General features: G+C 48.8%; 1 protein-coding gene across 3 annotated transcripts in view; it reads right to left on the reverse strand.

Moving 5' to 3' along the window:
* LOC106560547 (serine/threonine-protein kinase Nek7) overlaps positions 1 to 16548 on the reverse strand; it is a 133854-nt gene that overhangs the window by 46280 nt on the left and 71026 nt on the right. For all 3 annotated transcript variants that reach the window (XM_045687893.1, XM_045687892.1, XM_045687894.1), the window contains 2 exons: positions 9554 to 9616; positions 1702 to 1812 (listed from right to left, as the gene is read on the reverse strand). In XM_045687893.1, the coding sequence (XP_045543849.1) occupies positions 1702 to 1812; positions 9554 to 9616 (174 nt within the window). The remainder of the gene's footprint in view (positions 1 to 1701; positions 1813 to 9553; positions 9617 to 16548) is intronic.

The following is a 16548-nucleotide window of genomic DNA, read 5'->3' on the forward strand; positions in this document are numbered from 1 at the left end:
GTTGGTCGTTTGCAGTGGGCGACAGCGTTGGTCGTTTGCAGTGTGAGACAGCGTTGGTCGTTTGCGGTGGGCGACAGCGTTGGTCGTTTGCAGTGGGCGACAGCGTTGGTCGTTTGCAGTGGGCGACAGCGTTGGTCGTTTGCAGTGGGCGACAGCGTTGGTCGTTTGCGGTGGGCGACAGCGTTGGTCGTTTGCAGTGGGCGACAGCGTTGGTCGTTTGCAGTGGGCGACAGCGTTGGTCGTTTGCAGTGGGCGACAGCGTTGGTCGTTTGCAGTGGGCGACAGCGTTGGTCGTTTGCAGTGGGAGACAGCGTTGGTCGTTTGCAGTGGGAGACAGCGTTGGTCGTTTGCAGTGGGCGACAGCGTTGGTCGTTTGCAGTGGGCGACAGCGTTGGTCGTTTGCAGTGGGCGACAGCGTTGGTCGTTTGCAGTGGGCGACAGCGTTGGTCGTTTGCAGTGTGAGACAGCGTTGGTCGTTTGCAGTGTGAGACAGCGTTGGTCGTTTGCAGTGTGAGACAGCGTTGGTCGTTTGCAGTGTGAGACAGCGTTGGTCGTTTGCAGTGGGCGACAGCGTTGGTCGTTTGCAGTGTGAGACAGCGTTGGTCGTTTGCAGTGTGAGACAGCGTTGGTCGTTTGCAGTGTGAGACAGCGTTGGTCGTTTGCAGTGGGCACAGCGTTGGTTGGACATTGTGCTGCCAGTAGATGAGTGCTGAAGGCTTGTTGAGCTGCTCAGACAGATACACCATGGAGGAAGCTGCTCTGCCCAGGGTTTTACAGACATACCACTCATTTTACACTGGCATGCTGTGAATACTGTGGTGCAGAGTATATATGGGAGATTTCAGCTCTGATAGTTCAAACATATTTGACAAGTTAATGCAACAAACATAATTAGATCACCAGGGCGGATCCCCATAGTGGATCACCAGGATGGGCTAGTAGATCACCAGGGCGGATCCCCATAGTGGATCACCAGGATGGGCTAGTAGATCACCAGGGCGGATCCCCATAGTGGATCACCAGGATGGGCTAGTAGATCACCAGGGCGGATCCCCATAGTGGATCACCAGGATGGGCTAGTAGATCACCAGGGCGGATCCCCATAGTGGATCACCAGGATGGGCTAGTAGATCACCAGGGCGGATCCCCATAGTGGATCACCAGGATGGGCTAGTAGATCACCAGGGAGGATCCCCATAGTGCATCACCATTGATGATCATCGCCAGAGACGATGACCAACCAGTGGCTCAACACAAGAGGTCACACCGCTACATCGTGTGGTTCTCTGGAGCTCAGTTGGTAGAGCATGTCAGCTGCAACACTACGATAGTGGGTTCGATTCCCGGGACCAGCCGTGCATAGAATGTATGCACGCATTACTGTAAGTAGCTTTGGATAAAAGTGTCTGCTAAATGGCATATATTACAAATTACGGGCTAGCAGATCACCAGGATGGGCTAGTAGATCACCAGGATGGGCTAGTAGAACACCAGGTTGGGCTAGTAGATCACCAGGATGGGCTAGTAGATCACCAGGATGGGCTAGTAGAACACCAGGTTGGGCTAGTAGATCACCAGGGTGGGCTAGTAGATCACCAGGATGGGCTAGTAGAACACCAGGTTGGGCTAGTAGATCACCAGGATGGGCTAGTAGATCACAGTGAGGAAGGCTGACCTGTGTGGGACCACCAGATCTCTTACCTTGATCATCCGGGAGAGGTCGCCAGCATCAGCCAGCTCTAACACAATGTTCAGCTCGTTCTCCTCAATAAATGATGCATGGTACTTGATCACGTTGGGGTGGTTAAGTTGCTGTACGAGAGAGAGAGAAAGGGAGGGAGGGGGTGAGAAAGGAAGCGAGAGTGAAAGAGAGGGGGGAGAGAGAGCGAGAGAGAGAGAGAGAGATTGTTTATTTCCCTTTTGTTTATTATCCAATTCACTTGCTTTGGCAATGTAAACATGTTTTCCATGACAATAAAACCCTTAAATTGAATTGATTTGATGAGGTATCAATAACTGTTTAACTATTAATGTGACTCCCAGGGTCTGGAGAGCTGAAATCTTCTGTCCCAATCAATGACCCGTTCTAACACAGATATAATACACCAAAACAAGGAGACAAGGAGTATGTTAAAGTGCTAAAATCTTTTACAGTAACCATTATCAGCTGCTTCTGTAATACATCACGTAGTTCATTTTGGCTGGCAAAGCCGGTGCAGAAACGCTGTAGCTGTATGAGAAGGCTTTGTCCTGCTGTGTGACAGAGCTGTGTGAGGAGGCTTTGTCCTGCTGTGTGACAGAGCTGTGTGACAGAGCTGTGTGATAAGGCTTTGTCCTGCTGTGTGACAGAGCTGTGTGAGGAGGCTTTGTCCTGCTGTGTGACAGAGCTGTGTGACAGAGCTGTGTGAAAAGGCTTTGTCCTGCTGTGTGACAGAGCTGTATGAGAAGGCTTTGTCCTGCTGTGTGACAGAGCTGTGTGAAAAGGCTTTGTCCTGCTGTGTGACAGAGCTGTGTGAGAAGGCTTTGTCCTGCTGTGTGACAGAGCTGTATGAGAAGGCTTTGTCCTGCTGTGTGACAGAGCTGTGTGAGGAGGCTTTGTCCTGCTGTGTGACAGAGCTGTGTGAGAAGGCTTTGTCCTGCTGTGTGACAGAGCTGTATGAGAAGGCTTTGTCCTGCTGTGTGACAGAGCTGTGTGAGGAGGCTTTGTCCTGCTGTGTGACAGAGCTGTGTGACAGAGCTGTGTGACAGAGCTGTGTGAAAAGGCTTTGTCCTGCTGTGTGACAGAGCTGTATGAGAAGGCTTTGTCCTGCTGTGTGACAGAGCTGTATGAGAAGGCTTTGTCCTGCTGTGTGACAGAGCTGTGTGAGGAGGCTTTGTCCTGCTGTGTGACAGAGCTGTGTGACAGAGCTGTGTGAGAAGGCTTTGTCCTGCTGTGTGACAGAGGCAGGTCCAGACCTGGTCAGCTATGGGGGGTGTGCAGGCAGGTCCAGACCTGGTCAGCTATGGGGAGTATGCAGGCAGGTCCAGGCTTCTGTCGACACACTGGAGTAATTTAATCTGAGCTGGATACTGGAGTCATGTAATCTGAGCTGGATACTGGAGTCATGTAATCTGAGCTGGACACCGGAGTCATGTAATCTGAGCTGGACACCGGAGTCATGTAATCTGAGCTGGACACCGGAGTCATGTAATCTGAGCTGGACACCGGAGTCATGTAATCTGAGCTGGACACCGGAGTCATGTAATCTGAGCTGGACACCGGAGTCATGTAATCTGAGCTGGACACCGGAGTCATGTAATCTGAGCTGGACACCGGAGTCATGTAATCTGAGCTGGACACCGGAGTCATGTAATCTGAGCTGGACACCGGAGTCATGTAATCTGAGCTGGACACCGGAGTCATGTAATCTGAGCTGGACACCGGAGTCATGTAATCTGAGCTGGACACCGGAGTCATGTAATCTGAGCTGGACACCGGAGTCATGTAATCTGAGCTGGACACCGGAGTCATGTAATCTGAGCTGGACACCGGAGTCATGTAATCTGAGCTGGACACCGGAGTCATGTAATCTGAGCTGGACACCGGAGTCATGTAATCTGAGCTGGACACCGGAGTCATGTAATCTGAGCTGGACACCGGAGTCATGTAATCTGAGCTGGACACCGGAGTCATGTAATCTGAGCTGGACACCGGAGTCATGTAATCTGAGCTGGACACCGGAGTCATGTAATCTGAGCTGGACACCGGAGTCATGTAATCTGAGCTGGACACCGGAGTCATGTAATCTGAGCTGGACACCGGAGTCATGTAATCTGAGCTGGACACCGGAGTCATGTAATCTGAGCTGGACACTGGAGTCATGTAATCTGAGCTGGACACTGGAGTCATGTAATCTGAGCTGGACACCGGAGTCATGTAATCTGAGCTAGACACTGGAGTCATGTAATCTGAGCTGGACACTGGAGTCATGTAATCTGAGCTGGACACCGGAGTCATGTAATCTGAGCTGGACACCGGAGTCATGTAATCTGAGCTGGACACCGGAGTCATGTAATCTGAGCTAGACACTGGAGTCATGTAATCTGAGCTGGACACCGGAGTCATGTAATCTGAGCTGGACACTGGGAGTGGACTGAGGATATACTTCATCTCATCTCCTGGAGCTCATGTGAGGACTGGATAGATGTCAACTAGAACACAGAGTATAAGAGTGCCAATATCCTGTTGTATACACTTTACAATATTAATCATTCCACAGCATATACACACAGACAGACAGACAAAGGACTGTGTGTGTGTGTGTCAGGTCCATGCCATCTCATTACTATGACTTGGCTGTGTGTCTTGTTGTCCTGTCTACTGGGGTAGAACGATGGATAGATGGAGGGAAGGAAGGCTGAAAACCCTCGTTCCGAATCTGTCCTTGTTAGCCCGCCCAGCCAGCCAGCCAGCCAGCCAGACACACACACACACACACACACACACACACACACACACACACACACACACACACACACACACACACACACACACACACACACACACACACACACACACACACACACACACACACACACACACACACACACACACACACACACAGCTAGACTGGTGGAACTAACCACCACAACCATTAGAACTCACACAGAAGAGAAAGAGCAGAGAAAACATGCACACTCTGGAAGGATGGACAGAGAGGAGAGATGGACAGAGAGGAGAGATGGACAGAGAGGAGAGATGGACAGAGAGGAGAGATGGACAGAGAGGAGGGATGGACAGAGAGGAGAGATGGACAGAGAGGAGAGATGGACAGAGAGGAGGGATGGACAGAGAGGAGGGATGGACAGAGAGGAGGGATGGACAGAGAGGAGGGATGGACAGAGAGGAGGGATGGACAGAGAGGAGGGATGGACAGAGAGGAGGGATGGACAGAGAGGAGAGATGGACAGAGAGGAGGGATGGACAGAGAGGAGAGATGGACAGAGAGGAGAGATGGACAGAGAGGAGAGATGGACAGAGAGGAGAGATGGACAGAGAGGAGAGATGGACAGAGAGGAGGGATGGACAGAGAGGAGGGATGGACAGAGAGGAGAGATGGACAGAGAGGAGGGATGGACAGAGAGGAGGGATGGACAGAGAGGAGAGATGGACAGAGAGGAGAGATGGACAGAGAGGAGGGATGGACAGAGAGGAGAGATGGACAGAGAGGAGAGATGGACAGAGAGGAGAGATGGACAGAGAGGAGGGATGGACAGAGAGGAGGGATGGACAGAGAGGAGAGATGGACAGAGAGGAGGGATGGACAGAGAGGAGAGATGGACAGAGAGGAGAGATGGACAGAGAGGAGAGATGGACAGAGAGGAGGGATGGACAGAGAGGAGAGATGGACAGAGAGGAGGGATGGACAGAGAGGAGGGATGGACAGAGAGGAGGGATGGACAGAGAGGAGAGATGGACAGAGAGGAGGGATGGACAGAGAGGAGAGATGGACAGAGAGGAGGGATGGACAGAGAGGAGGGATGGACAGAGAGGAGGGATGGACCGAGCGCATGGATGGACAGAGAGGAGGGATGGACAGAGAGGAGGGATGGACAGAGAGGAGGGATGGACAGAGAGGAGAGATGGACAGAGAGGAGGGATGGACAGAGAGGAGAGATGGACAGAGAGGAGAGATGGACAGAGAGGAGGGATGGACAGAGAGGAGAGATGGACAGAGAGGAGAGATGGACAGAGAGGAGAGATGGACAGAGAGGAGAGATGGACAGAGAGGAGAGATGGACAGAGAGGAGAGATGGACAGAGAGGAGGGATGGACAGAGAGGAGGGATGGACAGAGAGGAGAGATGGACAGAGAGGAGAGATGGACAGAGAGGAGGGATGGACAGAGAGGAGAGATGGACAGAGAGGAGGGATGGACAGAGAGGAGGGATGGACCGAGCGCATGGATGGACAGAGAGGAGGGATGGACAGAGAGGAGGGATGGACAGAGAGGAGAGATGGACAGAGAGGAGGGATGGACAGAGAGGAGGGATGGACAGAGAGGAGGGATGGACAGAGAGGAGGGATGGACAGAGAGGAGGGATGGACCGAGCGCATGGATGGACAGAGAGGAGGGATGGACAGAGAGGAGGGATGGACAGAGAGCAGGGATGGACAGAGAGCAGCGATGGACAGAGAGCAGGGATGGACAGAGAGCAGGGATGGACAGAGAGTAGGGATGGACAGAGAGCAGGGATGGACAGAGAGCAGGGATGGACAGAGAGCAGGGATGGACAGAGAGCAGCGATGGACAGAGAGGAGCGATGGACAGAGAGGGCGAGGCATATACACTACATGACCAAAAGTATATGGACACCTGCTCGGCAAACATCTCATTCCAAAATCATGGGCATTGATATGGAGTTGGTCCCCATTTTGCTGCTTTAACAGCCTCCACACTTCTGGGAAGTCTTTCCACTAGATGTTGAAACATTGCTGCATGGACTTGCTTGCATTCAGCCACAAGAGCATTAGTGAGGTCGGGACTGATGTTGGAGCGATTAGGCCTGGCTCGCAGTCGGCGTTCCAATTCATCCCAAAGGTGTTCGATGGGGTTGAAGTCAGGGCTCAGCGCAGGCCAGTCAAGTTCTTCCACTCCGATTTCGACAAACCATTTCTGTATGGACCTCGCTTTGTGCACGGGGGCATTGTCATGCTGAAACAGGAAAGGGCCTTCCCCAAACTGTTGCCATAAAGTTGGAAGTACAGAATCGTCTAGAATGTAATTGTATGCTGTAGCGTTAATATTTCCCTTCACTGGAATAATGGGGCCTAGCCCAAACCATGAAAAACAGCCACAGACCATTATTCCTCCTCCACCAAACTTTACAGTTGGCACTATGCATTCGGACAGGTATTGTTCTCCTGGCATCTGCCAAACCCAGATTTGTCCATCGGACTGCCAGATGGTGAAGTGTGATTCGTGTTTCCACTGCTCCAGAGTCCAATGGCGGCAAGCTTTATACCACTCCAGCTGATGCGTGGCATTGCGCATGGTGATCTCAGGCTTGAGTGCGGCTGCTCGGCCATGGAAACCCATTTCATGAAGCTCCCGACAAACAGTTACTGTGCTGACGTTGCTTCCAGAGGCAGTACCGTTCTGTGAGCTTGTGTGGTTTACCACTTCCCAGCTGAACCGTTGTTGCTCCAAGACGTTTCTACAATAACAACACTTACAGTTGACTGGGGCAGCTCGAGCAGGGCAGAAATTTGACAAACTGACTTGTTGGAAAGGTGGCATCATATGACGGTGCCACGTTGAAAGTCACTGAGCTCTTCAGTAAGGCTATTCTACTGCCAATGTTTGTCTATGGAGATTGCATGGCTGTGTGCTCGATTTTATACACCTGTCAGCAACGGGTGTGGCTGAAATAGCAGAATCCACTAATTTTGAAGGGGTGTCCACATACTGTGTATATATAGTGTATCACACCTGAGAGCTGATGTGTGGTGAGCGTTGTGACACAGAAAATGGTTGTGGTGCATCACCCAGGTGGGTGCTGCACATTGGTGGCGGATAAGGTGAGTTCCCACACAATGTAAAGCGCTTTAGTAGAAAAGCGTTATATATAAATCCAATGAATTATTCATTATTATATCTTGTGCATCGGCCTCCTGACCCCTAGAATGGAGGAGAGGAAGGGAGGGAAAGCAAGGGGTCATGTGGCTAAGCATGACATAGCAGTATCCTCTCTGATAGGCTAATCCAGCCCTCACCTAGGTGTGTATGGGAGATAGTAATGTGTTATAAACAGAGTTACACAGACAGAGGGAGGGAGTCAACCTGAATGATTGACAGAGTTACACAGACAGAGGGAGGGAGTCAACCTGAATGATTGACAGAGTTACACAGACAGAGGGAGGGAGTCAACCTGAATGATTGACAGAGTTACACAGACAGAGGGAGGGAGTCAACCTGAATGATTGACAGAGTTACAGACAGAGGGAGGGAGTCAACCTGAATGATTGACAGAGTTACAGACAGAGAGAGGGAGGGAGTCAACCTGAATGATTGACAGAGTTACACAGACAGAGGGAGGGAGTCAACCTGAATGATTGACAGAGTTACACAGACAGAGGGAGGGAGTCAACCTGAATGATTGACAGAGTTACACAGACAGAGGGAAGGAGTCAACCTGAATGATTGACAGAGTTACACAGACAGAGGGAGGGAGTCAACCTGAATGATTGACAGAGTTACAGACAGAGGGAGGGAGTCAACCTGAATGATTGACAGAGTTACACAGACAGAGGGAGGGAGTCAACCTGAATGATTGACAGAGTTACACAGACAGAGGGAGGGAGTCAACCTGAATGATTGACAGAGTTACAGACAGAGGGAGGGAGTCAACCTGAATGATTGACAGAGTTACACAGACAGAGGGAGGGAGTCAACCTGAATGATTGACAGAGTTACACAGACAGAGGGAGGGAGTCAACCTGAATGATTGACAGAGTTACAGACAGAGAGAGGGAGTCAACCTGAATGATTGACAGAGTTACACAGACAGAGGGAGGGAGTCAACCTGAATGATTGACAGAGTTACAGACAGAGTGATCAACCAAAGACCATGGAGGTTTTACAATGCCTCGTGAAGAAGGGCACATTGAAACTCCCTTTGAGCATGGTGAAGTTATTAATTACACCGGTCACTACATAGAGACACAGGAGTCCTTCCTAACTCAGTTCACGGAGAGGAAGGAAACGGCTCAGGAATTTCACCATGAGGCCAATGGGGACTTTAAAACAGTTACAGAGTTGAATGGATGTGATAGGAGAAAACCAAGGATGGATCAACAACATTGTAGTTACTCCACAATACCAACCTAAATTAGAGTGAAAAGAAGTCTGTACAGAACACAAATATTCCAAAACATGCATCCTGTTTGCAACAAAGCATTAAAGTAATACTGCAAAAAATGTGGCAAAGCAATTAACATTTGGTCCTGAATACAAAGTCAATCAATCAATCAAATGTATTTATAAAGCCCGTTTTACATCAGCCGATGTCACAAAGTGCTGTATAGAAACCCAACCTAAAACCCCAAACAGCAAGCAATGCAGATGTAGAAGCACGGTGGCTAGGAAAAACTCCCTAGAAAGGCAAAAACCTAGGAAGAAACCTAGAGAGGAACCAGGCTGTGAGGGGTGGCCAGTCCTCTTCTGGCTGTGCGGGGTGGAGATTATAACAGAACATGGCCAAGATGTTCAAACGTTCATAGATGACCAGCAGGGTCAAATAATAATAATCACAGTGTTATGTTTGGGACAAATCCAATACAACACATTACTGAGTACCACTCTACACACTTTCAAGCATTTTTCCATGTGGTTTCTTCCTCCACAGATTTCATGAATCGATGACCTCTTCCTAAATATTTGGTCTCATGCTCCATTTTGTGTATGGATTCTTCGAAAACAAGGGACAGTAGAACTTACCCCACTCTGCCCTACATACACACAGACCAATTGTTTTCCTATGTGTGGACGGCCTCCATCTCTCTGGTTCTTTACCTTTAGGAGATCTATTTCTTTGATGCAATCTTGCCGAGCTTTGGCATCCATCAAGTCGAATATCTATCAAGAGATCAGAAGGAAAGAGAAGACAGTAATGTTACAGCATGTTCAAGGAAAGAAAATGAGAGAAACACATCAACAGACACCCCACCCAGACCTGCGGGACATCTCCCCCCAGTCCTACACAGAGGACCCACGCCAAGAGGACCACAGCACCACCAGCCACATCCCCAAACCCCCACCCCAACCAATCAACACCCCCCAGGTCAACCATGCCCACACCCTATTTAGGCCCCCTCAGATCAGACCTATGCCCCTCCTGCCCACCCCGTGCACCCCCTCCCGCTAAGAGGGCCTCAACATGAAAGTCACACATACACCCAAGCCGTGAGCAGGCAAACAAGCCCCACCCCCACTCTTACACTAGCCCAAGCTAATGGCAAGTACCAGACGCTCACCTTCTCTGCTCACACTCACTGGTCTGAGGCCAAACTACACGGCCAACAACATTGGACACTTTATGGAACACAAAGCCTTCACTATCTCATCCTAGAATATCCAAGGCCTGAGGTCATCTGCCTTTGGCCTAAAGAGCAGGAACCTGGACTTCATCAAATAAATCAGAAATACAGACATTGTCATCCTACAAGAAACATGGTAAAGAGGAGAAATCAGAAATAGATACATTGTCATCCTACAAGAAACATGGTAAAGAGGAGAAATCAGAAATAGATACATTGTCATCCTACAAGAAACATGGTATAGAAGAGATGGACTCACTGGTTGCCCTCTAGGTTACAGAGAGATGGTAGTCCCATCCACCAAACTACCAGGAGTGAAACAGGGAAGGGACTCAGGGGGTATGCTAACTTGGTATAGAGCAGACCCAACTCACACCATTAAATTAAGCAAAACAGGAACATTTAACATTTGGTTAGAAATTAAAAAGGAAACGATCTCAACAGAGAAAAATGTCCTCCTGTGTGCTATTTATATCGCCCCACTAGAATCCCCATACTTTAATGAAGACAGCTTCTCCATCCTGGAGGAGGAACTCAATCATTTCCACGCCCAGGGACATGTACTAGTCTGTTACGACCTAAATGCCAAAACCGGACAAGAACCTGACACCCTCAGCACACAGGGGGACAAACACCTGCCTGGAGGTGACAGCATTCCCTCCCTCATATGCCCCCCTAGGCACAACTATGACAACATAACCAACAAAAACGGGTCACAACTCCTGCAGCTCTATTACACGCTGGGTATGTACATAGTCAATGGTAGGCTTCGAGTGGACTCCTATGGTAGGTACACCTATAGCTCTGTTACACGCTGGGTATGCACATAGTTAATGGTAGGCTTCGAGTGGACTCCTATGGTAGGTACACCTATAGCTCTGTTACACGTTGGGTATGCACATAGTTAATGGTAGGCTTCGAGGGGACTCCTATGGTAGGTACACCTATAGCTCTGTTACACGCTGGGTATGCACATAGTTAATGGTAGGCTTCGAGGCGACTCCTATGGTAGGTACACCTATAGCTCTGTTACACGCTGGGTATGCACATAGTTAATGGTAGGCTTCGAGGCGACTCCTATGGTAGGTACACCTATAGCTCTGTTACACGCTGGGTATGCACATAGTTAATGGTAGGCTTCGAGGCGACTCCTATGGTAGGTACACCTATAGCTCTGTTACACGTTGGGTATGCACATAGTTAATGGTAGGCTTTGAGGGGACTCCTATGGTAGGTACACCTATAGCTCTGTTACACGCTGGGTATGCACATAGTTAATGGTAGGCTTTGAGGCGACTCCTATGGTAGGTAGACCTATAGCTCTGTTACACGCTGGGTATGCACATAGTTAATGGTAGGCTTCGAGGCGACTCCTATGGTAGGTACACCTATAGCTCATCTCTTGGCAATAGAACTGTAGACTACTTTATCACTGACCTCAACCCAGAGTCTCTATCAGATCACAGCAAAATCTACCTGAACAGTCTACCTGAACAGAGCAATACTCAATGATGAGGCATCGAAGCCAAAGGAACTGAATAATATTTAAAAATACTATAGACGGAAGGAAAGTAGTGTGGAAACCTACCAAAAATACAATTAGGCAAAAACAAATTCAATCCTTTTCACACAACTTCCTAAACAAAACATTTCACTTTAATAGTGAAAGTGTAAACTTGACAGTGGAAAACCTAAACAGTATATTTGACCTATCAGCTTCTCTATAAAATAAAATAAAAAAATTCAACAAAGAAAGACATTTAGAAACCAAAAACACAGAGACCCAGAAAACCTGAGCCTTCATTATGGTGAATCACTAAAACAACACACACCTCAGCAGCAGTCAGTGATCCTCCTACGAGCATTTAATAATAAATCATCTCATTCATTTCAACTAGCCTATTAGAGTCAAAGTTGTCATTACCGTGATGCTAATGAGGCCAATAGCTACAGCACTCAACCTTCCACAACCACATCTAGTGTCACAGGCTAACATGGGGTTGAACCTCTCTCTTCTCTAGTGTCACAGGCTAACATGGGGTTGAACCTCTCTCTTCTCTAGTGTCACAGGCTAACATGGGGTTGAACCTCTCTCTTCTCTAGTGTCACAGGCTAACATGGGGTTGAACCTCTCTCTTCTCTAGTGTCACAGGCTAACATGGGGTTGAACCTCTCTCTTCTCTAGTGTCACAGGCTAACATGGGGTTGAACCTCTCTCTTCTCTAGTGTCACAGGCTAACATGGGGTTGAACCTCTCTCTTCTCTAGTGTCACAGGCTAACATGGGGTTGAACCTCTCTCTTCTCTAGTGTCACAGGCTAACATGGGGTTGAAACTCTCTCTTCTCTAGTGTCACAGGCTAACATGGGGTTGAACCTCTCTCTTCTCTAGTGTCACAGGCTAACATGGGGTTGAACCTCTCTCTTCTCTAGTGTCACAGGCTAACATGGGGTTGAACCTCTCTCTTCTCTAGTGTCACAGGCTAACATGGGGTTGAACCTCTCTCTTCTCTAGTGTCACAGGCTAACATGGGGTTGAACCTCTCTCTTCTCTAGTGTCACAGGCTAACATGGGGTTGAACCTCTCTCTTCTCTAGTGTCACAGGCTAACATGGGGTTGAACCTCTCTCTTCTCTAGTGTCACAGGCTAACATGGGGTTGAACCTCTCTCTTCTCTAGTATCACAGGCTAACATGGGGTTGAACCTCTCTCTTCTCTAGTATCACAGGCTAACATGGGGTTGAAACTCTCTCTTCTCTAGTGTCACAGGCTAACATGGGGTTGAAACTCTCTCTTCTCTAGTGTCACAGGCTAACATGGGGTTGAACCTCTCTCTTCTCTAGTGTCACAGGCTAACATGGGGTTGAACCTCTCTCTTCTCTAGTGTCACAGGCTAACATGGGGTTGAACCTCTCTCTTCTCTAGTGTCACAGGCTAACATGGGGTTGAACCTCTCTCTTCTCTAGTGTCACAGGCTAACATGGGGTTGAACCTCTCTCTTCTCTAGTATCACAGGCTAACATGGGGTTGAACCTCTCTCTTCTCTAGTGTCACAGGCTAACATGGGGTTGAACCTCTCTCTTCTCTAGTGTCACAGGCTAACATGGGGTTGAACCTCTCTCTTCTCTAGTGTCACAGGCTAACATGGGGTTGAACCTCTCTCTTCTCTAGTATCACAGGCTAACATGGGGTTGAACCTCTCTCTTCTCTAGTATCACAGGCTAACATGGGGTTGAACCTCTCTCTTCTCTAGTGTCACAGGCTAACATGGGGTTGAACCTCTCTCTTCTCTAGTGTCACAGGCTAACATGGGGTTGAACCTCTCTCTTCTCTAGTGTCACAGGCTAACATGGGGTTGAACCTCTCTCTTCTCTAGTATCACAGGCTAACATGGGGTTGAACCTCTCTCTTCTCTAGTATCACAGGCTAACATGGGGTTGAACCTCTCTCTTCTCTAGTGTCACAGGCTAACATGGGGTTGAACCTCTCTCTTCTCTAGTATCACAGGCTAACATGGGGTTGAACCTCTCTCTTCTCTAGTATCACAGGCTAACATGGGGTTGAACCTCTCTCTTCTCTAGTGTCACAGGCTAACATGGGGTTGAACCTCTCTCTTCTCTAGTGTCACAGGCTAACATGGGGTTGAACCTCTCTCTTCTCTAGTGTCACAGGCTAACATGGGGTTGAACCTCTCTCTTCTCTAGTGTCACAGGCTAACATGGGGTTGAACCTCTCTCTTCTCTAGTATCACAGGCTAACATGGGGTTGAAACTCTCTCTTCTCTAGTGTCACAGGCTAACATGGGGTTGAACCTCTCTCTTCTCTAGTGTCACAGGCTAACATGGGGTTGAACCTCTCTCTTCTCTAGTGTCACAGGCTAACATGGGGTTGAACCTCTCTCTTCTCTAGTGTCACAGGCTAATATGGGGTTGAACCTCTCTCTTCTCTAGTGTCACAGGCTAACATGGGGTTGAAACTCTCTCTTCTCTAGTGTCACAGGCTAACATGGGGTTGAAACTCTCTCTTCTCTAGTGTCACAGGCTAACATGGGGTTGAACCTCTCTCTTCTCTAGTGTCACAGGCTAACATGGGGTTGAACCTCTCTCTTCTCTAGTATCACAGGCTAACATGGGGTTGAAACTCTCTCTTCTCTAGTATCACAGGCTAACATGGGGTTGAACCTCTCTGTTCTCTAGTATCACAGGCTAACATGGGGTTGAACCTCTCTCTTCTCTAGTATCACAGGCTAACATGGGGTTGAACCTCTCTCTTCTCTAGTGTCACAGGCTAACATGGGGTTGAACCTCTCTCTTCTCTAGTATCACAGGCTAACATGGGGTTGAACCTCTCTCTTCTCTAGTATCACAGGCTAACATGGGGTTGAACCTCTCTCTTCTCTAGTGTCACAGGCTAACATGGGGTTGAACCTCTCTCTTCTCTAGTGTCACAGGCTAACATGGGGTTGAACCTCTCTCTTCTCTAGTGTCACAGGCTAACATGGGGTTGAACCTCTCTCTTCTCTAGTGTCACAGGCTAACATGGGGTTGAACCTCTCTCTTCTCTAGTATCACAGGCTAACATGGGGTTGAAACTCTCTCTTCTCTAGTATCACAGGCTAACATGGGGTTGAAACTCTCTCTTCTCTAGTGTCACAGGCTAACATGGGGTTGAACCTCTCTCTTCTCTAGTATCACAGGCTAACATGGGGTTGAACCTCTCTCTTCTCTAGTGTCACAGGCTAACATGGGGTTGAACCTCTCTCTTCTCTAGTGTCACAGGCTAACATGGGGTTGAACCTCTCTCTTCTCTAGTGTCACAGGCTAACATGGGGTTGAACCTCTCTCTTCTCTAGTGTCACAGGCTAACATGGGGTTGAACCTCTCTCTTCTCTAGTGTCACAGGCTAACATGGGGTTGAACCTCTCTCTTCTCTAGTGTCACAGGCTAACATGGGGTTGAACCTCTCTCTTCTCTAGTGTCACAGGCTAACATGGGGTTGAACCTCTCTCTTCTCTAGTGTCACAGGCTAACATGGGGTTGAACCTCTCTCTTCTCTAGTATCACAGGCTAACATGGGGTTGAACCTCTCTCTTCTCTAGTATCACAGGCTAACATGGGGTTGAAACTCTCTCTTCTCTAGTGTCACAGGCTAACATGGGGTTGAACCTCTCTCTTCTCTAGTGTCACAGGCTAACATGGGGTTGAACCTCTCTCTTCTCTAGTGTCACAGGCTAACATGGGGTTGAACCTCTCTCTTCTCTAGTATCACAGGCTAACATGGGGTTGAACCTCTCTCTTCTCTAGTATCACAGGCTAACATGGGGTTGAACCTCTCTCTTCTCTAGTGTCACAGGCTAACATGGGGTTGAACCTCTCTCTTCTCTAGTATCACAGGCTAACATGGGGTTGAACCTCTCTCTTCTCTAGTATCACAGGCTAACATGGGGTTGAACCTCTCTCTTCTCTAGTGTCACAGGCTAACATGGGGTTGAACCTCTCTCTTCTCTAGTGTCACAGGCTAACATGGGGTTGAACCTCTCTCTTCTCTAGTGTCACAGGCTAACATGGGGTTGAACCTCTCTCTTCTCTAGTGTCACAGGCTAACATGGGGTTGAACCTCTCTCTTCTCTAGTGTCACAGGCTAACATGGGGTTGAAACTCTCTCTTCTCTAGTGTCACAGGCTAACATGGGGTTGAACCTCTCTCTTCTCTAGTGTCACAGGCTAACATGGGGTTGAACCTCTCTCTTCTCTAGTGTCACAGGCTAACATGGGGTTGAACCTCTCTCTTCTCTAGTGTCACAGGCTAACATGGGGTTGAACCTCTCTCTTCTCTAGTGTCACAGGCTAACATGGGGTTGAAACTCTCTCTTCTCTAGTGTCACAGGCTAACATGGGGTTGAAACTCTCTCTTCTCTAGTATCACAGGCTAACATGGGGTTGAAACTCTCTCTTCTCTAGTGTCACAGGCTAACATGGGGTTGAACCTCTCTCTTCTCTAGTGTCACAGGCTAACATGGGGTTGAACCTCTCTCTTCTCTAGTATCACAGGCTAACATGGGGTTGAAACTCTCTCTTCTCTAGTGTCACAGGCTAACATGGGGTTGAACCTCTCTGTTCTCTAGTATCACAGGCTAACATGGGGTTGAACCTCTCTCTTCTCTAGTATCACAGGCTAACATGGGGTTGAAACTCTCTCTTCTCTAGTGTCACAGGCTAACATGGGGTTGAACCTCTCTCTTCTCTAGTGTCACAGGCTAACATGGGGTTGAACCTCTCTCTTCTCTAGTGTCACAGGCTAACATGGGGTTGAACCTCTCTCTTCTCTAGTATCACAGGCTAACATGGGGTTGAACCTCTCTCTTCTCTAGTGTCACAGGCTAACATGGGGTTGAACCTCTCTCTTCTCTAGTGTCACAGGCTAACATGGGGTTGAACCTCTCTCTTCTCTAGTGTCACAGGCTAACATGGGGTT

The sequence above is a fragment of the Salmo salar genome, chromosome ssa10 (genome assembly GCF_905237065.1).
Source record: "Salmo salar chromosome ssa10, Ssal_v3.1, whole genome shotgun sequence".
Lineage (NCBI taxonomy): Eukaryota > Metazoa > Chordata > Actinopteri > Salmoniformes > Salmonidae > Salmo > Salmo salar.